The 27,129-nt window shown below is 45.0% G+C and overlaps 1 protein-coding gene across 1 annotated transcript in view; it reads left to right on the top strand.

The window, feature by feature from the left end:
- RTF1 (RTF1 homolog, Paf1/RNA polymerase II complex component) overlaps positions 1-27,129 on the top strand; it is a 194,326-nt gene that overhangs the window by 125,681 nt on the left and 41,516 nt on the right. The window contains exon 13 of the mRNA XM_033951754.1: positions 18,564-18,685. Within this exon, the coding sequence (XP_033807645.1) occupies positions 18,564-18,685 (122 nt within the window). The remainder of the gene's footprint in view (positions 1-18,563; positions 18,686-27,129) is intronic.

Below are 27,129 nucleotides of genomic sequence, written 5' to 3'. Positions count from 1 at the left end.
AGCAGCAGCTCTATGGAACCATGGTCTTCAGGTGTTCCCCTACCTAGACGACTGGCCCATCAAAGATTCAACATCTCAGGGGGTTATTGTAGTGACCCAACGGACTACGTGGTTCCTACAAAGCTTGGGATTCAAAATCAACTTTCCCAAATCACAACTTCAGCCCTCTCAGAATCTACAGTTCATCGGAGCTGTTCTGGACACTAGCCCATACGAGCATTCCTTCTACAACAACGTCTGGAGGCTCTTCAACTCTGTCATGCAGTGTCTTCCCGCTCTTCAATCTCAGCGAGACACATGATGGTACTTCTAGGTCACATGGCCTCCACAGTACACGTGATTCCTTTTGCCAGATTTCATCTCAGAATTCCCTGGCATCTCAGTGGTCGCAGGCTTGTGAACCACTCTCTTGACATATTACAGTCACTCCTTCGTTGAGACAGTTTCTCCGCTGGTGGATGCTCTCTTCCAATCTCTCTAGAGGCTTGCTGGTTCAAACGCCCCCTCATCAGAAGGTCCTCGCAACAGATTCCTCGACCTACGCTTGGGGGGCTCATCTCGATGGTCTCCGTACTCAAGGCCACTGGATCAGTACGGATCGTCAGTGTCACATTAGTCTGTTGGAACTCAGAGCGATCTTCAATGCTCTCAAAGCTTTTCAACATCTTCACGACCAGATAGTCCTCATTCGGACGGACAACCAAGTCGCAATGTACTATGTCAACAAACAGGGGGGGCGGGTTCTCCCTCCCTTTGTCAAGAAGCTCTGAAGGTTTGGGACTGGACTATCCTCCACAACATCTTCCTCAAAGCTGTCTACATCCAAGGGGCAAAAAACTTTGGCGGACAAATTGAGTCGTCTTCTGCAACTTCACGAATGGACACTCAATCCCTCTCCTGTTCATCACATTTTTTCAAGTGGGGAACGCCTCAGATAGATCTCTTTGCAGCTCCCCACAACCACAAACTGCCCCAGTTCAGCTCCAGGATATATTCTCATCGCCTCGAGGCAGATGCTTTCCTACTGGAATAAACGAATCTCTTCCTGTATGCATTCCCTCTCATTCTCAAGACTCTTGTCAAGTTGAAGAACGATCATGCCACCATGATTCTGATAGTTCCTCAGTGGCCAAAACAACCTTGGTACTCCCTTCTACTTCAACTCAGCAGCAGGGAGCCATACCTTCTACCAGTTTTTCCGTCTCTGCTTACACAGAGTCAAGGATCTCTGCTTCATCCCAACCTTCAGTCTCTACATTTGACAGCTTGGTACCTCTCAACATAACTCCTCTTCAGTTTTCTCAACCTGTAAGAGACATTTTAGAAGCTTCTAGAAAGCTACCACCAGAAATGGACTAGATTTTCTATGTGATGCATCTCTCAGGATAAGGAGCCTCAAGATTCCTCCTTGTCTTCTGTTCTAGATTATCTTTTGCACTTATCCACCTCTGGCCTCAAGTCTACATTGATCCGAGGCCATCTCAATGCAATTGCTGCTTTCCATCAGCCTATTGAAGGGAAACCCCTCTCTGCTCATCCGGTGGTTTCCAGATTTACAAAATAACTTTTCAATGTCAAACCTCCTCTCAAATCGCCTCCAGTTGTTTGGGATCTCAATGTTGTTCTTGCTCAATTGATGACGCCTCCATTTGAACCAATGTCTACGGCTCATCTTAAGTATCTTACTTGGAAAATGGTTTGTCTCATTGCCCTCACATCTGCTCGAAGAGGCAGTGAGCTGCAAGCATTTGTTGCTGACCCACCTTTCACAGTTTTCTATCAAGACAAGGTGGTCCTCCGTACTCATCCTAAATTCTTAACCTAAAGTGGTTTCAGAATTTCATCTCAACCAATCTATTGTACTTCCAGTGACCTCATTCTCACCTGGAGAATCAGCTCTTCATACTCTGGACTGTAAGCGTGCTTTGGCCTTCTACTTGGAACGCACCAAACCACATAGATCTGCTCCTCAATTTTTTGTCTCCAATCCAAACAAGTTGGGACATCCCATCTCTAAGCGTACCATCTCCAACTGGATGGCTGCTTGTATCTCTTCTGCTATGCCCAGGCTGGACTACATCTACAGAGTCGAGTCACAGCCCAGAAAGTCAGAGCCATGGCAGCTTCAGTAGCTTTCCTCAGATCTACACCTATTAAGGAAATTTGCAAAGCTTCTACCTGGTCCTCGGTTCATACTTTCACCTCTCACTATTGTCTGGATGTTTCTCCAGACGGGATGGCCATTTTGGCCAAAGAATATTACAAAATTTATTCTCCTAAGTTGCCAATGCTCCCACCATCCCATTCTGGTTAGCTTGGAGGTCACCCATATGTTGAGAATAAGCTGCCTGCTTGTCCTGGGATAAAGCACAGTTACTTACCGTAACAGTTGTTATCCAGGGACAGCAGGCAGCTATTCTCACAACCCACCCACCTTCCCTGGTTGGCTTCTCTGCTAGTTATCTGAACTGAGGAGACTCGCCCTGTGCTGGGTGGGAAGGCACTCACGCATGTGCGCTGCGGCTGACTCGAAACTTCTACAAGCAAGTCTGCTTGCGAGGCTGTCCGCATCCGGGCTCCATGGATGACATCACCCATATGTTGAGAATAGCTGCCTGCTGTTCCTGGATAATAACTGTTACGGTAAGTAACTGCGCTTTCTCGGTGCTAACCATCTATCTTCTATCTCTATCCTCCCCTTCCATTTCCCTCCCCTCCCCCGGAAGTCTGGCATATTTCCTTTTTTTCGTCTCCATCCCTGCAGCTGCAGCGATGGACCCCACCATCCCCAGATCCACCATCTCTCCTTTTCTCAACTACCTTTTCATTCAGCATCTCTCCCTCCTTCTCCACCACCCTAGGGCCCACCAACTCTCCCTTTCTCTTCCCAGTATCTCTATCCCCCCTCCACACCATCCCTTGTGTCCAACTTCTCTCCCTTTCTGTTCTTTCCCTCCCTTCATCCTATTGCCCACCATCTCTCTCCCTCTGTTCTGTTTTTAGACCCATTATTTCTTCCCCTCCCCCACCTTAGTCCGGCATATGCACGTCTCTTTGAATCTCCCCTTCCCTCCCTCCGTGTATACCAGGACCCGCCTCCCGAAGGCCTGCATGTTTTCCCCCTTCTTTCTAGTGTTCTACTGATTCCCGGTCTCACCTTCAAAGCAGCCTGCAGAGGATCGCTGGTCAGCTGTAGTGAGCCTAGCAGGCTGCCGTCAGCCTCTGCAGCATGTTCTCTGCCGCAGTCCTGCTCCTCCTCTGACATACGGGACCGAAGCAGAGGGAACGAGCTGTGGAGGCCGACAGCAGCCTACTAGAATTGCTACAGCCAACTGGCGATCTTCTGCAGGCTGCTTTGAAGGTGAGACCAGGAAGCCGGGAGAGAGATGATGGATAATGGGATGGAGGGACCAGAAAGGATATTTTCTCACAGGCTAAATCTAATTATACTGTGGGCCAGATTTTGACACCCCCTGCTTTAGTCTTAGGAATTAAGGCTGCAGCCGTAGCCTCCTTCGTGGCACGTGCCTATCATTCTAGGCTTACAGAGCCTACTGGATTCTGAGCCCCTGCCTCAGCTTGTGCTGGTGGGCATAGACTATGTAGCGGATGCACTCTGACATTAGTCATGGGGAAAGTCTCAGCATTTTCCATTGCCACCCGTTGTATGCTTTGGATCAGGCAATGGGCAGGTGATTTGACTTATCAAGCGATGCTGAGCAGAGGGCAAATGCTGTTTGACAAGGGCCTGGATGATCTTAAGGCCAGTGTATACCAGCCAAGATCAGATCATTGAGCAGCTAGAGGCCAGAGCTGGGAGTCCTTTCATGGCTTCCAGTGCTTTCGCCATTATTTTATAGAAGCCTTTACCCAAAGAGTCTTTCAGGGTTCCAGACAGAAATTCTTCGGGAACTGGAAGAACCAAGGTTCAGATTCCCGCTCCACAGTCCCAGCCAAAAAGCCACAATGACGCCAGCCTTCACGCTACTCTTTGCAGATTGGAGGTCAGCTCTCAAACTGTCTGGAGGCTTGGGAACAGATAACATCCAACTGCTGGGTTCTGGACATTATCAGAGGGTTACAAGATGAGTATGAGTACCCTCTCTCCAACTGATTCATGGATTCGCCAGCAGGCCAGCCAGAGAAAGCAGAATGGATCAGAGCATCGATGCGGAGATTTCTAGATATCTAAGCCATAGAATCAGTTCCTCTAGATGACTCAGGCTCCAGCAGATACTCCATATACTTTGAATGGCTCAGAGGTGTGAAGGCCCTTATTGAATCTCAAACATGTCAATGCAGCCCTGAGAGTACTTCGGTTTTGGGTGGAGACTGTTCAGTCCATCATTGCAGCGTTGAAGCCAGGAGAGTTTTTGGCTGCCTTAGATTTGACGGAAGCTTACCTTCACAAACCCATCTTTCCAGAATATAGGAAGTTCCTCAGATTCCATGTGTTGGAAAATCACTATCAGTTCTTAGTGTTTCCTTTTGAGCTGGTAACAACGCCCTGAACTTTCACCAAGGTTATGATGGTGGTGGCAGCTCATCTCCGCACCCATACTTTGACAATTTACTCATCAGAGCGCCGTCCCAACCAGAAGGAAAAAAGGTGGTAGTGGCAGTTGTGAAGATGCTTCAGAGTTTGGGATGAATTGCAAACTTCCAAAAGAACCACCTGGTTCTAACACAGTCCCTGGAATATCTGGGAGGCTTATTCAACATGGCAGAAAGCCAAATCTGTCTTCCAGAAGCACGCAAACAGAAGCTTTGTGGTTAGATTACAGACTTGTTGACCAAGCCAGAACTTATTGCATGGCATTACCTTCAGGTCCTTGGGTTAATGGCAGCCATGATAGAGGTGGTGCCCTGGGCAAAGTCACACATGTGCCCCCTCCAGAACACATTGCTGTCTCACTGGTTGCCTCAGAGAGACTTCCTACAAGTTCTGCTCCCTTTGACAGTGGCAGCCAAGCGCAGCACGAGCTGGTAGCTACATCCACAGTTTGGTGAAGGGGATCCTGCTTTGGATTGATTCCTGGGTTACCTTGACAATGGATGCCAGCTTGTTCGGCTGGAGGGCTTATTGCAGCAGTCACCCAGTACAAGGCCAGTGGACTCAGTCTCAAGCGAAAATGGTCTATTAATAGATTGGAACTCCGAGCAGTTTGGATGGCACTGCTTTGACTGCAGTCTTTGCTGAAGAGCAAAACAGTCAGTCTTCTCTGACAATGCCACAGCAGTGGCTTATGTCAACAGGCAGGGAGACACTAGGAACACTCCGTTCCAACAGGAGATGAAGGCATTGTTCTGGTGGCCAGAAATACACCTTCAGGTGATCTCTGTGGTACATGTGGCCAGAGTGGACAATATTCAATCAGATTATCTCAGCAGACAGACCCTGGAGAGTGGACATTGTCTCTGAAAGTGTTTCAGGCCATTGTGAGAAGATTGGGTCATCTGATACTTGACTTTATGGCAACTACAAAGAACAAGAAGGCAGATCAGTTCTACAGTCGCAGATATGAGCCCAAAAGTGCAGGCTAGATGCCCAGGTTAAACCATAGTCAGAGACCTGGCTATGGTTTTGGCCCATGATAGGCCGGGTGATCCACCAGATAGCTCATCACACAGGAACAGTAGTTATTGAAGCACTAGATTGGCCACAAAAGTTGTCCCATCCCTTTTTATCATTTTTATCACCCTTCTATGTATCTTTTCTAATTTCATAAGAATATAAGAATAGCCTTACTAGATCAGACCAATGGTCCATTTAGCCCATCTTCACAGAGGCCAATCCAAGTCACAAGTATTTGGAAAAAACTCAAATAGTAGCAGCATTCCATGCCATCAATCCAAGGGATGCTTCAAAAGATCCAAAAGAAAAGGCAAAAAACAGTCTAAGGATTCTGAGAGTGTTTAAAATGCTAACAGGACACCCCTAAGCAAGGTAGCAATAAACCCAATAATAAATAGAAACTTTATAAATCAATAATTTTAGGGAAAGAGGCAACCTCAGTGTGGAAGATCAGCCAAGGGAGAAAAAACTCCAGCGCTTCACATAGGGGGCAAAGGTACATCACCTCTGCCTGTACACCATCATGGATTGCCTCACATTGTTTCCTCCTCCTCCCAGCCGGCTCTAATTGATGATATCTATGTCTCCATTCAAGGGTTCCTGATGAAGGGATATTACTCTCCCGAAACCGGGCTTGGTTGAACCCGGCATCGCGTTCTCTACAAACATTTGTAAGGCAGATTCAAGCTAAGTCGGCTGTTGCCTCTTTTTTTATTTTTCTTGGGGAGTTGGCTGGGGAGGATTCTTTGAGTGTTTTTTTGCTAGTTTTCACTCCTAGTGTCACTTACACTTCATTGTCGTCTAGCACTTATTTGTATTTTGATTTCTGCACATGTGAGGCAATTCATGATGGTGTGCAGGCGATCATAGAGATGTGATTCACTGAGAACCATGGCTGGGATGTAGTTATACCGAGCTATATAATCTGTTCAGGAAAGACAGGGTAGGAAGAAAAAGAGGGGGAGCAGTGTTATATGTTAAAGATCATATTAAAGCCACATAATTGCATGATCTTCAGGGCAAGGAAGAGACACTGTGGATCAATTTGGAAAGAGGGAATGATAAATATATTTACATTGGTGTGATATACAGGCCTCCTTCACAGATGGAAGAAGTGGACAGAGGTTTAATACTAGACATTCAGAATATATCTAAAAAAAGTGGTAAGTTTTACTAATAAGTGAATTTAACAAGCTAGATGTTGATTGGGATATCCCTATTGCATGGTCTTCTAGAAGTAGGGAGATCCTGGATTTTCTACAAGGGAGAACTGTTCCAGCAGTTTGTAATGGAATCCATACAGGACTTAGTGCTTAGAAAACATGGAAAGTGTTTCTGATGTTATAGTGGATGATCATCTGGCATCCAGTGATCACTGCATGGTACAGTTTAATATTAAGACAGGTATAGAGAGGGCTCATTTAAAAGTAAAGATTCTAGACTTTTAAAAAATTGACTTTATTCAGATGGGGGATTATGTCAAGGAATTGTTGTCTGGATGGAAACATCTGGAAGGAATAGAAATGCAGTGGGCAAAACTGAAAGTAATTATTGTAAGGGCGACAAACCATTTTGTGAGGCAAGTAAGTAAGAGGAAATGAAGGCCGCTTTGGTTCTCAAATGTAGTAGCTAAGAAGGTAAGGAATAAGAGGTTAGCTTTCATAAACTACAAAAGAGCGCAGAAAGAGGAAGACAAGCAAAAATATCTGCAAAAGTTAAGAGAGGCTGGTTGAGTAGTCAGGAAAGCAGATACAAATGGAAGAAAAAGTAGCTAACATGGTAAAACAAGAAGACGAGACATTTTTTAGACATATCAGTGATAGGAAGAAGTGCAAAAGTGGCATTGTGAGACTAAAAAGTGAAGGGGAGGAATGTGTAGAAGCTGATAAAGAAAAGGCTGAATTGCTTAACAAATATTTTTGTTTTGTGTTCACGGCTGAAGCGCTGGGAGTGGAACTGCAGAAAACAAACACGAATAGGAATGGAGGAGTGGTAGACCCTGATTGATTTTCAGAGGGTTGTGTTTGTGAGGAGCTAGCTAAATTAAAGGTAGACAAAGTGATGTGGCTGGATGGAGTACATCCAAGGGTGCTGAAGGAACTTAGGGAAGGTCTGGTCGCTCTGCTGACTGACCTTTTTAATTCTTCTCTAGAGTCGGGAGTGGTACCGGAGAACTGGAGAAGGGCGGATGTGGTCCCTCTCCACAAAAGTGGAAGTAAGGAAGAAGTAGGGAATTACAGGCTGGTAAGTCTGACTTCTGTGGTAAGCAAATTAATGGAAATTCTTTTAAAACAGAGAATGGTGAAGTTTCTGGAATCCTGTGGATTACAGGACCAGAGGTAACATGGATTCACTAGAGGTAGGTCTTGTCAGACAAATCTGATCAATTTCTTTGACTGGGTGACACCTTATTGTAGTTATTCTTGTTTTTCCTCAGAGAATTTTGAAAATGGAAGTGCAATTCTTCCCTCTCCCCCAAGAGTCCTAACTGTCCACACCCCCTTTGGCAAGATTTTCACTCTGATCTGGAGATAATGCTGTGAGAAGTGGCACTGTCAAGCACTACTCCAAGGCACCTTATCACAAATCACCACAAAAGCAGAATTGAATAGCCTCTGCCACTTAGGGAGAGAAGGGTGCTGAAGTAAACAAAGCAAGTGCCATGAAGAAGTCTCAAAGAGGTAGGGTGAAGGCCATGGAATAAAATTCCAACCCAAGATTCCCCTAAGAAAAATTAAAACAGTAGATAAAAAGATTCAGTAATACTACCAATATTTTTCTGCCAGCAATCAAATTTCTCCATGAACAGACTTCTGTACTTACAAGTTGCTCCATTCCTCACAATTTCCTTTCTTCAACTGCTGACAAAATGAAAGAGAGGAAGGAGGTAATGGAGAGGGGACCCAGAGACCTCTAGGTTTGCCACTGCTAGCTGCAGTCGTCCAATAGCTACCTCCTTGCTCTACTGATGAGCAGTTAATTTACTGAACCAGGAGCCATCGGTTAACCAGCCAGAAGCTGCTAAGAGCCATCTTCAGCCCACAGGTAAGTGAAGAATTAAAATGAAGTTACTCACCTGTAGCAGGTGTTCTCAAAGGACTATTACTGATATCCGTATTTGATACCTTACGATTGGGAATGGATCAACGTGTGGCTTATTGCTTGACATCGTTACATGTATCTGGAGCTTTTGATTCAGTGGATCTTCACAAACTGCTGTTGAGTCTTGAAAATCTGGGAATGGATAGTGTAGTGTTGAAGTGGTTTTCTACATTTATGATTGGTCGTTCCTTTCAGGTTGGGAATAGATGTAAAGTTTCAGGTGAATATGCTGTAAAGAGTGGAGTTCCTCAGGGATCAATGTTATCGGCGCTGTTATTTAATATCTACATGGCCACTATAGGTCAATTGTTTCAATCCTTGCAAGTTGATTATTGCATACTAGTCTGTAAGCCCGTTACATTAACGGGTGCTAGAATTTTTAATGGGTATAATTAATGGGCAGACTGGATGGACAGTTCAGGTCTTTTTCTGCCGTCATTTACTATGTTTTCACTTGGAAAGCTTATATTTAAGCACAGAAAACAGGAGTCAATATGTGCTCTCACTCTCAGATTTGTCTAGACTCACACACATTTCTTACTCAGTACTGGCGCTGATAGGCATGCAAAAGGATTTCTTCTGCTTCCAAAAGAAATCAAAACCAGAAGATTTTAAACTGTACATCAAAAGAAATCCTCTCTTCAAATCTTCCACCACCAGCTCCAAGCTGCCATTAATTTTCCAGTGATAAGAGAAGGGTTTGCTTGTGCACTGTTCTCTGAGCATTGGGAAGGCATAGCAAATATCATTACCATACACTGACTACACTTAAATACAATTTGCGTTCTTCTATGCCATGCACATTGTTTTCCATGCTAAAGCCCTAGGAGCATTCCGCAGAGATGCCGGCTGGGTTTCCATGGCAACCATGTTCGCGGGTCTGTGAGTGTAGGGCTGTTTTGTTATTTCCTTGTGGGAAGCTATCCAGGTCTGGCGGCGCTGTGTCAGGCGGAAGCGGGGAGGCGGGGCCTCAGCACCGGCTGGGCGGCTGGCGGCGCCAGCCCCCACGAACCCGAGCCCGGCGATGGGGGAGGCAGGGACATGCCTGGCGTGCCATGGTGCTGACCTTGGCACTGAAACTGCTGCAGAGACAGACCTACACGTGCCTGACGCACCGGCACGGCCTGTACCTTTGCTTCAGAGGCATGCTGATGCTCATCGTGTCCGCACTGCAGTTCGGAGAGGTCAGTAGGCAGCTCGGCCTCACCTCGGGGGAGGCCACGACGGGTGGTGCGGACTCCCTCGGCGGTCGCCGTTTGCGAAAGGATTCGGAGGAGTTGAAGAGCAGGGAGGCCCACGTCCAGAGTGCCGGGTACTGTCACAGCTAGGCGCGCATGCGCACTCCTTTGGCCACAGACCTACTGATCACGGAACACGCAGATAGGAGTGCGTATGCGCGGCTAGCGTTTTATTATATAGGATACTGTATGCTGACTGTCATTTTCTTTTCCCAGTATATGTTTGGGGAACTGAATTGGAAAAGGTCCTGAGTAATCATATGAAACACATTGTTGAATGGATGGGAGAGCAAGGTTTGAAACTGAATGTCGATAAGACAGAAGTGATGTTGATAGAGAAAGTAGATCAGTATAGGTAGCCAAAGGAATTAAAGGTGTTGGATGCAGTTCTTCCAGTGACAGAATTAATAACAATCTTAGGAGTTAGACTTGATTCAGGTCTTACAATGAATTGTCAAGTAGCATAGACTGTACAGACATGTTTTGCACAAATACATCTATTGTATGGAGTGAAGCCGATGCTGGCATCCTTTGATTTCCACACTGTAGTGCAGGCAACAGTTCTGTTGAGGCTTGACCATTGCAATACCCTGTATCTTGGCGTGACTAAGACAAGGTACAGGGTTTTGCAAATGGTACAAAATGCTGCAGCCAGATTGATTACAGGAACCTCAAAATATGCTCATATTACACCTTGGCTTCAGCAACTGCACTGGCTGCCAGTGGCTTTTAGAGTACAATATAAGATTGTCTGATTTGTCATCAATTTTTGTATGGTACAATTCCAGAGTATTTCAAGAGTAAGATGACCATCAGCCCAAAAGATTGTTGTGTTCTGAAAATTCTGCTTTGTTAAAGGCTAATGTTAATACAAAATACAGTATGTAGAAACCTGTGCAATGACTTGTTGTGCTGGGCTGAAATTATGAAATTCGATGGTAGGGCAGCTAAGGAAATGTGCTAATAGAGGAACTTTCAGAAAATGTCTCGCAACACGATTGTTCATTAATGCTTTTTTATAGGGTCTGACTTGTCTTGATTGAGGATTAACTATGAACTTAATTTTTGATGATTTGTCCCTCTTTTGTACTGTTTTTAAGTATTGTGTATGTGGATATACTATAAACCATCTAGGAACTCGACGGTATAGAAATTTTAAAAATAAATAAAATACTCCAGGATACAGAGGCATTAATAACATTCTTAGTCTTGTTAACCATCCCTTTTTTTAATAATTCCTAGCATCTTGTTTGCTTTTTTGGCTACCGCAGCACGTTGGTCGAAAGTTTCATTGTATTGTCTACAATGACACCCAGATCTTTTTCTTGGGCGCTAACCCCCAAGGTGGACCCTAGCATCTGGTATCCGTGATTTGGGTGATTGTTCCCAATGTGCATCACTTTGCATTTGTCCACATTAAATTTCATATGCCATTTGGGCGCCCAGTCTTCCAATTTCCTAAGGTCTGCCTGCAATTTTTCACAATCTGCATGCGTTTTAATAACTTTGAACAGTTTTATGTCATCTGCAAATTTAATTACCTCACTCGTCATTCCATTTTCCAGATAATTTATAAATAGATGTTGTCCTCTCCCAGACAATCTCTCTCTGTCTCCTACAGCCTTCGTTCAGTCTACTTACTCTCTTTCATGTACTCTCCCAGGCTTTACCCAGTCTCTTTCCTCTCACCTGACTTCAATTGCAGAACAATGGGCTTCCTGCTTCCCTAGCATGACTTGGCTTTCTGCAAATCTGAGTTGCATGGTGTCAGAATTTCAGGTTTGTCTCATGAGACTTGAACCATGAGACCAAGCCAAACATTGCACTACTCAGCTCAAATTTACAGAGATCCAAGTCATGGCGGGAAAGCAGGAATCTTGCAATAGGCACTAACTCTTGGGTGCTAGAACACTCCCAATATTCTTTCCAGCACTGCCCAGGCATCAGAGCTGAAATATTCCCAAAGTAGAGCTGCACAGGAAAGCAGGAAGAAAGGCAATGTCTCTGTAGCTACTGTCCCGTCTCCCCTCTGCAGCCAATTGGTCAGACACAACTGAATGAGCCCGAGAATCAATAGGAACATATTGTATTGTTAATTGAGCTGGGTCAGTTTTGAGTATCTGCTCTTTTCTTCCAACTAGTGCTACCCGATTCAGGAAAAAAAAATTCGATTCGATTCAGCCTATTGAATTGGTTTTTCGATTCAATTTTCCTGCCCAATTGGGTGTTTTTTTTTGTTTGTTTGTTTGTTTTTGGTGGGTTTATTTTATAGCCTCTTTACCCCCTTTGCCTTCTCTTAACCACACTGGCACTGTGGTGTAAACAAAATAAACAAACAAAAAAGACTTTTCCTCTCTCTGTTAAATCTTAGCTCACGTTTGCGGTCTAACACCAGCTCTGGCAAGATACACGTTTCAAAACTGACATATTGTAATCACAAAACAGAAAATGAAATTAGTTTTATCCCAGGACAAGCAGGCAGGTATTCTCACTAGTGGGTGATGTCATCAGACAGAGCCCCGGTACGGACGTCTCACAAGCACGTGTTGCTTGTAGAAACTTAAAGTTTCTAGATGCCCGCACCGCGCATGCGCCGGTGCCTTCCTACCCGGAGATCCGGGCGTGTCTCCTCAGTTCTTTCTTTTCCGCGGAGCTGAGAAGTTCAACTTCATCATGCGCTAGCTGAATTCAGTTAAATTTGCCTTCCTTGTCCGCGTTTTCGCTTTCTTTTAATTACAGTTAACAGTTCTTTTCTTTTTCAGTAAAAAAAAAAAAAAGAAGATTATTTCCTCCGGCGGGTCGAACGGGCCGGCCACGTGGCTCAGGCCCACTGGCTTCGACCTCGCGGCGGAGATTTTCCGGCCTATGTCCCGGCCAATCACCGGGTTTAAAAAGTGCAGCAAGTGCCAACGCGCGATTTCACTCACGGACCCTCACTGGCGCTGTTTGCAGTGTTTGGGCCCTGACCACATCCCGAAATCGTGCAGGCCTTGCTCTACCCTTACGGCACGCTCATTCAAGCGGCGTTGCCTATTGTGGGAATCGATGTTCAAGATGGACGCAGCTAAGGATCCCTCAGCCTCCACTTCATCTGATACCTCCCCGGTTCGGGCGAAACCGGCATCGACCCCTCCTGCATCGAGTGTGGTGAAACCGGCATCGCTCACCCCGACACCATCCACGAGCTCGACGTCGGTGCCTGCCCCGGTCTCCTCGGTTCAGGTACCTCTTCCTTCCACAGTGCCACCAATGGTCATCAAAGTGCCGAAAGCTACTAAGCAGAAGCACTCGGCCTCGAAGGAGCGCGATGTCCGTGCAGGAGGACCCCCTTTCGGTGCGGATCCCTCCTTATCGGCTTCGCTACGGTCCGTGCTGGAAGCTCAATTCGTTGAGCTCATGCAGACCATCGGACCCGGGCTCATCGCTGCCATACAGGGTGACCTCCCGGTACCGGTCCAAAGGGGCGGTCCGCCCCCTCCCCCTCCCCCACACCGTTCGACCTCGACAACCGACGAGGACGAACGGGGGAGGGCGGCGATGCCCACGCGGCAAGCCTCGCTTACCGATATGCCGCCATTAGAACCCATTACGCCTCCGCGCCAACATGGGACCAGACCTCCGATCGATACTCGAAGCCCTGGGCATAGTCAGGAAGAGTTCTTCCGTACTCCTTACCAGACTTGGGTAGCATCGCAAGAACCCGCATCGCAAACCCAGTTGCGATCCACCGCTTCCAGCCCTATCCACTTGGGAGCCTCGGGAGACCATGCGATGCACAGATCTCCGGGTAGGAAGGCACCGGCGCATGCGCGGTGCGGGCATCTAGAAACTTTAAGTTTCTACAAGCAACACGTGCTTGTGAGACGTCCGTACCGGGGCTCTGTCTGATGACATCACCCACTAGTGAGAATAGCTGCCTGCTGTCCCTGGATAACAACTGTTACGGTAAGTAACATTGCTTTTCTACCTTTTGTTGTCTGATCATTATTCAAATCTTGTTGGTTCCAGGCTCTGGTTGTCTTCTGATAACTTGCTTGCCAGGGTCTCCTTCTTTCTTCTTTCTCTGTGCTAACCATCCATCCATCTGCCATCCCTGTCCTCCCCTTCCGTTTCCCTTCCCTCCCCAGGAAGTCTGGCATCTTTCCTTTTTTCCGTCTCCCTCCACAGATCCACCTTTTCTTAAGTTTGCACTGCTTCGGAGCTGTTTCCTCTGCCGCGGTCCCGCCCCTCCTCTGATGTCAGAGGAGGGGCGGACCGCGGCGGAGGAAACAGCTCCGAAGCAGTGCAAAGATCGCTGGCATCACGATCTTGCTGCAGGCTGCTTCATAAAGGTAAATGCCGGTGCGAGGAGGCCAGGGGGGGAAGTGAGATGCCAGGGAGGCCAGAGGGGGAAGCGAGATGCCGGGGGGAGTGAAATGTGTGGGGGGGGGGAAATGGACGCCACTGGGGGGGAGAACCAGACAGCAGCACTAACCAGCTGAGGCTCCCCCCTCGCCTTCTAAAGCAGGTGCGGCAGCAGCCAGCCAGCAAGAGCAGCGCTGCTGCTCCTGCTTTAGGGGAAGAGGGGGGAGGGTCAGCCGAATTGGGAAGCCGATTTTTTTTTTTTTGTTTTGTTTGTTTGTTTTTTGTTTTGAATCGATTCAAATCGATTCACCGAAGTGAATCGGTGAACCAATTCGAATCGTGAATCGGTCAGCACTCTTCCAACCTTGCAGTCACAGGAATAAATAAAATATTTTGTACAAAGGATGGGGAAAGAGAACGAGATTGTAGAAGCATGGAATTCCATGAACTGGAAATCTCCCTTTTAAAACTTACTTTCTTTTGGCAGCTCTGGTATTGAGAGGGGCTATGATCAGGGATTGAATTGATAGGGAATGGAGAGTTCCTCACAAAAATTAAAAATAATATTCCCCATTTTATCCCACAGGAGGAAAAACTAGGACTGCATGAGCCTAAAAAAGTAGCACACAGCGGCAGTAGGAAGAGGTGACAGGAGATCACTGACATAGTTGGGGGGAGGGGGAAAAGGGACATATTGTCTCAAGCTATGTTTATTAGTTTCGCTCCCTGGCATTCCTCATGTTTAATTGCTAAATCCTTGTTTTTGGCTCTTAGTAAAACTCTGCAGCTATCTCCCAGATCTCAGCTCAGCACCCTGAGCTAGACTGTTCCTTGGCTACTGGAGCAACATCATGCAGGCAGCCCAAACATATAGTGGCTTAGTATGGTGCATATTTCTATGCCTTAGGCTACTGGAATCTATTTTCCCACTTGATATATAATCTCTGAGGTGTCAAAATCCTTGCTGGGCTTCTAGAGCTCAGGATGAGCATGTGGCAAAAAAACTCATATAGACTCTATAGGCAGAGGGTGATCTCCCATATTCTGACAGATTGAAGCAGTTGGGACTTTTCTCCCTGGAAAAGCGAAGACTTAGAGGAGACATGATAGAAACCTTCAAGATCCTGAAGGGCATAGAAAAAGTAGACAGGGACAGATTTTTTAAATTAAGGGGCACCACAAGTACAAGGGGGCACTTGGAGAAATTGAAGGGGGACAGGTTTAGAACAAACGCTAGGAAGTTCTTTTTCACTCAGAGGGTAGTGGACACATGGAACGCGCTTCCAGAGGCTGTTGTAGACAAGAAAACATTAAATGGTTTCAAAGAAGGTTTGGATAGATTCCTAGAAGAAAAAGGGATTGGGGGGTATAGATAGGTATAGACCATTGCTCAGACAATGGGCCTGATGGGCCGCCGCGGGAGCGGACCGCTGAGCAGGATGGACCTATGGTCTGCCTCAGCGGAGGCAACTTCTTATGTTCTTATGTTCTTATTGGTCTGGAATCTGTTAGTACTAGAGGGAACACTGTAGTGCAAAAGAGGATGAAGAAGCAATCCCAGAAAACAGCAATGTGCCAGGAGCCAGAGAGAGCAGAGAAATAGAAACATGATGGCAGATAAAGGCCAAATGGCCCATCCAGTATGCCCATTCGCAGTAACCATTATCTCTTCCTCTCTCTAAGATATCCCACATCCCTATCCCACGCTTTCTTGAATTCAGACACAGTTTCTTTAAGATTACTCCTGAGCCTGTCACCTCTTAAAAACATAAGAACAGAAGAAGTGCCTCTGCTGGGTCAGACCAGATCATGCCCAGCAGTCCACTCTCGCGGTGGCCCAACAGGTCCAGGACCTGTGTAGTAGTCCTCTATACCCCTTTATCCCCTTTTCCTTCAGAAAATTGTCCAATCCCTTCTTGAACCCTAATACCATACTCTGTCCTATCACGTCCTCTGAAAGCGCATTCCAGGTGTCCACCACCCGTTGGGTGAAGAAAAACTTCCTAGCATTGGTTTTGAATCTGTCCCCTTTAAACTTTTCCGAATGTCCTCTCGTTCTTGTAGTTTTTGAAAGTTTGAAGAATCTGTCCCTCTCTAATTTCTCTATGTCCTTCATGATCTTGTAAGTCTCTATCATATCCCCTCTAATTCTCCTCTTCTCCAGGGAAAAGAGCCCCAGTTTCTCCAATCTCTCAGTGTGTGAAAGGTTTTCCATACCCTTTATCAAACGTGTCGCTCTCCTCTGAACCCTCTCGAGTATCTCCATATCCTTCTTAAGGTATGGCAACCAATATTGGACGCAGTACTCCAAATGTGGACGCACCATCGCCCGATACAATGGCAGGATAACTTCTTTCGTTCTGGTTGTAATAACCTTCTTGATTATACCTAGCATTCTATTCACTCTCTTAGTGGCTGCTGCACACTGTGTCGTCAGCTTCATTGTTTTGTCCACAATTACCCCCAAGTCTCTTTCTTAGGTACTCTCACTCAATAACATCCCTCCCATCGTATAGCTGTATCTTGGGTTTCTGCTTCCTACATGCAATACTTTACATTTCTCTACATTGAACTTCATCTGCCATCTCGTCACCCACTCCTCTAGTTTGTTCAGGTCCCTTTGTAATTCTTCGCAGTCTTCTTTAGTCCGAGCACCACTAAATAGTTTGGTGTCATCTGCAAATTTTATTATTTCGTACTTCATCCCTGTTTCTATATCATTTATAAATATATTGAATAGTAGCAGTCCGAGCACTGACCCCTGCGGAACACCATGTCATCCTATGCCCTCTCATTCCAGAGCTTCCTTTCAAATGACAGAGACTCGACTCATGCACATTTGCTCCATGTATGTATTTAAATGTCTCAATTATATCTCCCAACTTCCTGCCTTTCCTCTAAAGTGAACAAGAAGGGAAAAGAAGGATTTTGCCTCAAAAATAGCACAGAAGTACAATGGAAAGAAGCAAATGAGATGTTTGATATTCAACCAATCGGTTACTTTATTGTACAAATAATAAAAACTAAAAACAAAGTCTATATCCTAATGTCCATCTTGGATATAAAATCACATAAAGCGATCCAAAACCTGTTCTTTAAGTCTGTCCCCGTACACCTTATAATGAAGACCACGCACCATCTTAGTAGCCTTCCTCTGGACCGATTCCATCCTTTTTATATCTTTTTGAAGGTGCAGTCTCCAGAATTGTACACAATATTCTAAATGAGTCTCACCAGTGTCTTATACAGGAACATCAGTACCTCATTTTTTCTACTGGCCATACCTCTTCCTATGCACCCTAGCATCCTTCAAGCTTTCACCATCACCTTTTCAACCTGTTTGGCCACCTTAAGATCATCACATACAATCACACCCAAGTTCCACTCTTCTGTCATGTACATAAGTTATTCACTCCTAAACTATACCATTCCCTTGGGTTTTTGCAGCCCAAATGCACCTTGCATTTCTTAGCAGTAAATTTTAGCTGCCAAATTTCAGACCATTCCTCAAGCTTTGCTAGGTCTTTCTTCATGTTCACACCATCTGGGGTGTCTACTGTATTGCAGATTTTTGTATCATCTGCAAAGAGGCAAATCTTACCTGACAGCCTTTCAGCAATATCACTTATAAAAATGTTAAAAAGAGCAGGCCCAAGAACAGAACCTTGAGGCACACCACTGGTAACATCCCATTCTTCAGAGCAATCTCCATTAACCACTACCCTCTGTTGTCTTTCTCTCAAATTAGTTCTTGACCCAGCCCAGCACTTTGTGGCCCATCCTGAGGGCACTCAGTTTATTTATTAAGACGTCTGTGTGGTACACTATCAAAGGCTTTGCTAAAATCTAAATATACCACATCTAGCACGTCACCCATAAATGAATACTACTAATAATAAACTGCATAAGGTATAGCAAAATAAGCAAGGAGAACCAACAGTTTTTGTTTGTTTGGTTTTTTTTAAACTCATAACACCACCGTAAAAAAGCCAAGCTTTTGCATCTTTTCTATATGTACCCTAGTTATGTGTTACTTATAACGCATGGAGAAGTTAGTACCAAAGTACTGGGGTAGTTGGTATGAAAGTGCTCAATCTAGTTGTGGCATGCTTCAAAGCTACATATGAAAGAATCCGTGGGTAGATTATAGGCTTTTCTGATATGAACCTACATCAAGTAAAAGGATCCCAAGCCTCTTAAATCCTAGCTTATGTGTACTCGTATGCGTTTGTTTCAGATTTTGGAACTGACAACAAAAGGAGTCTGAGAATATTTAATTTGGTTTGATTTTCATTTGGTTTTAGGCTATGGCAGAAGAGGCTGGGGAGCCAGAGAAGGTCAAACAGATTCAAGACCAGCTGAATGAGCTGGAGGAGAGAGCAGAGGCACTAGATCGTCAGCGAACGAAAAACATATCTGCCATTAGGTAGGTAATTGAACTATAAAAACATTTTATTAAATAGGTGGTGAGACATACAAATTCTGTTGCATCCACCCCAGAGTCATTACAACAGGTCTTTCATTCCAACCTGCGAACCGGGTGTTGCAGAAATCCAACACTTTCTTTTTTCTTTCCTCTGCTCCTACCACTTGGCAGAGGAATACAGAGACCTCCCTACAGTTTTTATTTCTGCAAGCAAACCATGCAGAAGTTTTTCTAATCTGCTTTTCGGTGGCCCTAGTACCTGGAGACTGTTTGGAGAGTTCCCTGCCTGGGAAAGGATGCAGTTTCCACAACGCCAGAATGCTGCTCCACAGGACTTGTGGAGCCAGCCTGCTGTGTACTGGGAGCATGCTTACCTTCTGACCTTGTCAGAGGCTGGATGTGCCCTGTGTAACAGCCTTCGGGGTATCATGGCGAAGGCTGCTTTTTTCCATCCCAGGTCGCATGGAGATGTTCCATAGTAGTGGAGGATACGGTTGGGGTCCGTCTGACCTAAAGCCTGAAGATTGAGCTGTTAGGAATTTCTGCCTCAGTTTTTCTTCTTTCTTTTCACTTCAGCTACACAGATAGAGCTGACAGGCAGGCACTGTGGAGACTGTAAATACAGCCCCATTACTTCCTATGGGAGAATCGGGGGGGAGGGAGGGGGGAGTTCTGATAACCGGGTTTACAGTTATTTCTGAGGATAGGGGTCCAGTCGCCCACCCCTAAAAACCCAAAATTGCTGTTTTTTAACTTCTTTATTTATATATATATATATATATATATGTATATATGTATCTTATTTTATAATAAATACTAAGGGCTCCTTTTATCAAGCCGCGCTAGCGGGGTTAGCGCGCGACTTTTAATCATGCGCTAACCCCCGCACTGGCCAAAAAACTACCGCCTGCTCAAGGCAGGCGTTAGCGGCTAGCACGGCCGGTGGTTTAATGCGCGCTATTACGCACGTTAAACCGCTAGCATGGCTTGATAAAAGGAGCCCTAAGAGTTTCCAAATTATCAATGATATCTAATATATCTCAGCCCTCCCATCCCTCCCTCCTCCCCCCTGCCCCCAACCCTGGTGGAAGGATGTGTGCAGGAGATTCATAAAATATAGGTTAAACATTATATATTAAGGATCAATGGGATATTCACTTTGGGAATTAATCCCAGTTTCATATGCACTCCAGATAATGTTATAATTCTGTATCTGGTTTCTCCAGAGAGCAGTTAGGACATCTAGCCCCTTATTCAGCAAACAGCACTCCATGGTCTTAGTGATCAAAATACCTAGTACTGCCTCAATAAAGGAAATTACTTTGTCCCAATAACTCTGTGCTTTAATACAATATCACCAAATATGTTCAAAAGTACCTACTTCTGCACATTCTCCCCAACATTTATCCGATCCATTCCCATACATAGCTCACAATCGTGCTGGTGTATAATACCAACAAAAAAACATCTTATATCCATTCTCTATCATATTACTAGCTATAGTACCATATAAAAGAGAATGCAATATTTTAGTCCATTCCTTATCAGAATATGATTTACCTATGATCTTTTCCCAACGACATCTATATTTAAGAGGGGAATGAAGATGCTCCAATTATGCATTATATAATCGAGTGATGCTTCTGCTCCCACTCTCTTTTATCATAGCCTTCCCTAAATCCAATTGTTGAGCAGTAGTTAATTCTTTAAGAACCACTTTTCTAATAAAACTTTCAATTTGTCTATAATAAAACAAATCACTTGGTGCAAGACCATATTCTTCTCTCAGTAGTTCAAAGGGGACAATTTTCTCATTCTCTAACAATTGGCCTAATGTTTTGAGACCTTTCTTCCTCCAAAGTTGAAAGGTCACTTCAACTTCTCCTGGAGTAAAGTTAGGAATATATATAATAGCTGCTCCCATAAAATAGTTTTTATTTCCTTAACATCGCCTGCGTACCTGAATCCACAGATTAAGAGTATGTTGTATTACAGGGTTAGACTTCTTAGCTATTGCAGAGAGTTGTGGGAAATGAAGCCAAGGTATCGACCATAACGGAAACGCACTCAATATTTCCTATTCCATACATACCCAAGATTTTCCGCTATCCCATTTCCAATTCACTAAATATCGTAATTGGGCTGCTTGATAATAGTATTGAAATTGTGGTACTGCCATTCCTCCCAGTTTTCTAGGTTGGTACATCATTGCTTGAGAAACCCTTGGCGTTTTATGCTGCCAAATAAAAGTGAACATCTTCCGCTCTAATTGTAAGAAATTTTTGGGGATAAGAGGATCGGTAGGGCTGAAAAAAGGTATGAGAACCTCGGGAGCACCACCATCTTAATTGTTTGTACTCTGCCCAGCCAGGAGATATTTAGGTGTTTCCATCTCTCAATATCCTGCCATATCGCTTTCAAAAGAGGAGGATAATTTGCAGCATGCTTCGTTAAATTGATCCCCAAATATTGTAGTGATTGTTTTGCCCATTTAAAAGAATAGTTACTAGAAATCCATCCACGATCTAAATCTGACAGAGTAAGATCGAGAATTTCTGACTTAGACATATTTATCCGAAATCCTGACATCTGTCCAAAGACTGTAATAGTTTCTACTGTAGTTTTCAACGAGGTGGAGGGATCTCGTATTGTGAAAATATCATCTGCAAATAATAGTATTTTTGTCTCCAACCCACCACAACTTATACCTGATATATTTGGATTTTGTCGCACCAATTGTGCAAAAGATTTCATAACTAATGCAAAGAGAATAGGTGACAAAGCATAACCTTGGAGAGTCAAGGTTAAAGTCAAGGTAAGTTAAGAGTCAAGGTAAAAGAACAAGAGGGCACTCGGAAAAGTTGAAAGGGGACAGATTCAAAACGAATGCTAGGAAGTTCTTCTTTACCCAATGAGTGGTGGACTACTGGAATGCGCTTCCAGAGGGCGTAATAGGGCAGAGTACAGTACTGGGGTTTAAGAAAGGATTGGACAATTTCCTGCTGGAAAAGGGGATAGAAGGGTATAAATAGAGGATTACTGCACAGGTCCTGGACCTGTTGTGCCGCCGCGTGAGCGGACTTCTGGGCATGATGGACCTCAGGTCTGACCCAGGAGAGGCATTGCTTATGTTCTTATGCTTATGTAAGTCCTCCTCCCCAAAGTAAAGCTTTCAGTAATATTAATTGAAGCTAAAGGGGCCAAATATAACAATCGAAGCCAGTATAAGAAGGTTCCAGATATTCCCATCTTTTCTAATACTTGAAATAAATAGGGCCAATAGACCCTATCAAATGACTTCTTGGCATCAATACCCAGAATAAAAGTTGAATCATTTCCACCAATAGCTTGACACAATATATGACACACTCGGCGGATATTGTCAAAAGTCTGACGACCTCATACGGATCCAGATTGATCATCTACTACTAGATGTGACATATATGTTTGTAGACGTTTAGCTAAAATCTTTGTAAACAGTTTATAATCCACATCTAGTAGTGAGATGGGTCTATAAGAGGAACAGGATATCGGATCTTTGCCTGGTTTTAATATCAAAGTTATACCCGCTAAGCGCCAAGAGTATGGCAATTCCTGTCTATCTACTAAAGTGTTAAAGAATTGCAGCAAGAAGGGATCAAAATCATTTGAAATGTCTTATAGAATTTAGCAGTAAAGCCATCTAATCCTGGTGATTTTCCCACCTGCATGTCTTTAATAGCCAATGTTAATTCTTCCACTGTTATGGAAAGGGAAAGTTCCTGAATTTCTCCAGAAGTGAGACTAGGTAACTGTATAGGATCCAGATAAGCACGGATATCAGCTTCTTCCACTATATGTTCAGGTTGATATAACTATTGATAGAAATTAATAAAAGCTTGCTGAATCTGGCCTAAAGTAGTACAATCTCCAGTCAGGTCCTGGACATGGGTGATAAGATTGCGAAGTTGTCTTTTTCTTTTTTTTAGCTTATGGGCCAAGATTCTACCCGCTCTGTTGATTGTTTCAAAATATTCCTGGCATAACCATTGGAGACTAACACTTATTATCTCCAAATCTAATGCCAGTAGATCTAACTTAAGTTGTAATTTTAATTCTTTTTCAGGGGGTAAACTCCCACCCTTACAATTTCATTCTAATGTATAAATTGGATCTCGCAGATCCCGAATCTTAAGCCTACGTGCTCTCTAAGCATGTGCCCCCAGGGCAATAATTTTACCCCGCATTACCACTTTTAAACATTCCCAAAGAGTCCCTGGGGAGGTGTCTCCTGTATCATTAAATTGTAAGTATTCTCCTAAATCCTTACCCAGTTGTTGCACATGTACAGTTCTAACAGGAGACTATCATCTAATCGCCAATATTTTCTTCCAGATTGGACAGATTGCATCACTAAATTAAAACAGATTGGAGCATGCATGATTAGACTATATCCTAGTTTCTATGAAAGAGGAGTTAACAGCCCCCACCAAATCTTTCCCCATCAGCCAGAGATCGATTCTTGAATATGAAGACTGGACATCTGAATAAAAAGTATAATTGATCTCTGTTTGATGTTGATGTCTCCATAGATCAATAAGATCCATGACTCCATGAGTAGACTTAGTTGACGTTGTTCAATTTTACCATAATTCACTCCAATGTTAGAATTATCCATCTTCACATTTAAAGTAAGATTGAAATCACCTCCTACTATAATTTTACCTTCTGCATATTGTGTCAGTATATCCCTAACTTTATTATAAAAAAACACCTTGATTTGCATTAGGGGCATACAAATTTAACAGAGTATATAATTGACCCTCCATAAGTATTTTTAAAAGTAAGAACCGGCTTTCTTTATCATGAACCATCTCTTTAACATCTACTGGTACATAATTAGCAAATATAATAGCAACTCCATTAGTTTTAGATTTCAGTTTGTTAGAAGCAAAATAAATTTCTTTATAATGAGCATGTTGAAAATTTTTCTCATGAGTTCGTAATAAGTGTGTTTATCCCAGGACAAGCAGGCAGACTCCCCGGACCGTCTCGAGGCCGACGCCTTTCTTCTCAACTGGGGAGGGAGGTTCCTTTATGCGTTTCCTCCTTTCCCTCTGATCTTGAGGACGTTGGTTCATCTCAAGGCGTCCAGAGCCACTATGATTCTCATTGCGCCTCGTTGGCCTCGTCAGCACTGGTTCTCCCTGCTCCTTCAACTCAGTGTCAGGGAGCCTCTGCTTCTGCCTGTCTTTCCCTCTCTGCTGTCTCAGATTCGGGGTTCGCTGTTGCATCCCAATCTTCAGTCTTTACATCTGACGGCTTGGTTCCTTTCCCCATGACTTCACAGGTTTCTCAGTCTGTGAGGGAGGTTCTAGAAGCCTCGCGCAAGGTCTCGACTAGGCTTTGTTATTCTCAGAAGTGGACCAGATTTTCTTCCTGGTGTTCCGCGAATCATCTGGATCCGAGTTCGGTTCCGGTGTCTTCGGTTCTGGAATATTTGTTGCATTTGTCCAAGTCTGGGCTGAAGACGACTTCCATTAGGGTGCATCTCAGTGCGATTGCTGCTTTCCATCGGCATCTCGAGGGTCGATCTCTCTCTCTTCATCCTCTGGTGATTCGTTTCATGAGGGGTCTAGTGAATGTTAATCCTCCTTTGAAACCTCCTCCAGTAGTTTGGGATCTTAATGTGGTTTTGGCTCAACTGATGAAGCCTCCCTTCGAGCCTATTGACAAATCTCATCTTAAGTTTCTCACTTGGAAGGTGATCTTTTTGCTTGCGCTCACGTCCGCTCGTCGGATTAGCGAGCTGCAGGCTTTGGTTGCGGACCCGCCCTTTACTGTGTTCCATCATGACAAGGTGGTTCTTCGCACCCATCCTAAATTTTTACCTAAGGTTGTGTCTGATTTCCACCTCAATCAGTCCATTGTTCTTCCGGTGTTTTTTCCGAAGCCCCACTCTCTTCCTAGGGAGGCGGCGCTTCACACGCTTGACTGTAAGAGAGCGTTGGCCTTTTATCTTCAACGCACCAAGTCTCATCGGAAGGTTCCTCAATTATTTTTGTCCTTTGATCCTAATCGTTTGGGATGTCCTGTTTCCAAGCGCACCTTGTCCAACTGGTTGGCTGCTTGTATTTCTTTTTGCTACGCTCAGGCTGGTCTCGCGCTTCATGGTCGGGTCACGGGACATAAGGTCCAAGCGACGGCAGCTTCTGTGGCGTTCCTCCGGTCTACTCCGGTGGAGGATATCTGCAAGGCTGCCACTTGGTCTTCGGTTCATACTTTCACCTCCCACTACTGCCTGGATACGTTATCCAGGAGTGACGGCCGGTTTGGCCAGTCAGTTTTGCGTAATCTGTTTTCCTAAATTGCCATCCTCCCACCTGTCCTTTTTTGGTTGGCTTGGAGGTCACCCACATGTGAGAATATCATGCCTGCTTGTCCTGGGATAAAGCACAGTTACTTACCGTAACAGGTGTTATCCAGGGACAGCAGGCATATATTCTCACAACCCGCCCTCCTCCCCGGGGATGGCTTCTTTGCTGGCTATGGAACTGAGGACCACGAGGTGGGGATGCGCCCTCTAGTGGGCAAGAAGGCATGCACATGCGTGGTGCAGCATAGCAAACTTGAAACTTCAATCAAGTTTGCTTGAAAAGCTATCCGCGCTGGGGCTCCGTAGATGACGTCACCCACATGTGAGAATATATGCCTGCTGTCCCTGGATAACACCTGTTACGGTAAGTAACTGTGCTTTCTTGTAGGAAACCAATTGCCATCTTAACTCTACTGGCCTCCTGGAAACATAGTTGTCGTTTACGCTGAGAGTTTAGTCCCCGGACATTCAAGGACATAAAAACTTGTTCAGCCATATGTTAAACATAGAATTGCCATAAATATTCTCCATACTATATGTTTTTTCACCCAACTACTCATCACACCCAAACAATTTTCCCACCAATCATAATTTTCTGGCAGCAGCCATTTTGGATTTTTAGTGATCTAATTTTCAACTTCAAATTTCTTCCTCAACCCCTCAATTTCATTGGAAATCATTAGGAATGGACTCCTCTACCTCTGTAGATGTGAATTGATGTGTGAATTGCGCCGGTTTACCTGCGTAAGAGCATCCTTGTACCTTGTGTTGCAGTGCGTGAGGGAGAAGGCAAGAGCTTTGAGCCTCACTTCAGGATCCTCCAGGGCTGGGGAGCCAGGTTGGGTCTGAGAAATGGGCAGAAAATCTTCCTATGCCTGTTTCATGTGGTGACACAAAACGCAGGCATACAGCATACAGAGTCTGGGGACCTCTTGCAGACTTTTTCTGTGTATCACAAGGAACTGATGTCAGCCCAAGTCTGTAGCTTTTACCTGGAATTTGTTCAGTTTATGGGGAGAGTGTATCTCATGGACCCAACCCATGCGGCGCAACCAATGGATGTTTCTCTGCCAGGGCCTTCTATTGCGGGGTTTTTTGCTCGGGCCCCCAGTTCCCCTATCATCATGGATCCAGACAGACTGAACTGTCAAGCTAGTACCATGGATAGTACTGCGTCTATCCTGGATGACCTGAATATGGTTTGTGGTATGGTTAGCCAGATGGTCTCTGAGAGCCCTAATGTTGGTGATTAGATTATTTCAGTTGTCATCTGTCCATCATTTTATAGCGGATGCCATAAAGGAACTGAACTTGGAGACCCAGCCCTCCACAATCATGAGTTCTTCTAATACTCAGACGTCCTTTTTATCCCAGGACAAGCAGGCATGATATTCTCACATGTGGGTGACGTCATCTACGGAGCCCCAGCGCGGACAGCTTTTCAAGCAAACTTGCTAGAAGTTTCAAGTTTGCACACTGCACCACGCATGTGCATGCCTTCTCGCCCACTAGAGGGCGCATCCCACCTCGTGGTCCTCAGTTCAATTTTTTCCGCGGAGCCAGAAAGCCCTGTGGATTTGAGCTCCAGTTTTGTATGCCTTTCTGCTGCCGCGTTTCGTTTTTTCAATCGGTTCGCGGTGCTTCTTTTTGTTTTGTGTTTTTCTTTCGTTTTCATTAAAAAAAAAAAAAAAATATTTTTCTTTTCGTTGGGCTCCGGGGGCTCCCGGCAGCCGTGGCTGCGGGATGTCGGTCGTTCCCGGCCTCCGGTTCCGTTGATGTCCCGTCCTGTTACGGGATTTCAAAAGTGCAGCCGGTGTGAGAGGTTACTTTCCATCACTGACCCTCACCGGTGGTGCATTGTGTGTCTCGGGCCGGATCATCCGACAGCTTCTTGTGATCGCTGTGCGACTTTTCAGGTCAGAGCCCTCCGCCGCCGAAAGGCCAGAATGGCGGAATTGTTCGCCGTGGACGCACCAGCTAAGGCCTCGACCTCGGCCTCGGCCTCGGCCCCGGCCTTGACCTCGGCCTCGGCGCCCTCGGGGGCCTCGGCTTCGCCTCGGCCCTCGACTTCGAAGGCGTCCTCGGGGAA

The sequence above is a fragment of the Geotrypetes seraphini genome, chromosome 7 (assembly GCF_902459505.1).
Source record: "Geotrypetes seraphini chromosome 7, aGeoSer1.1, whole genome shotgun sequence".
In the NCBI taxonomy this organism is placed as follows: domain Eukaryota; kingdom Metazoa; phylum Chordata; class Amphibia; order Gymnophiona; family Dermophiidae; genus Geotrypetes; species Geotrypetes seraphini.
This window is presented reverse-complemented; position numbering and strand designations above follow the sequence as displayed.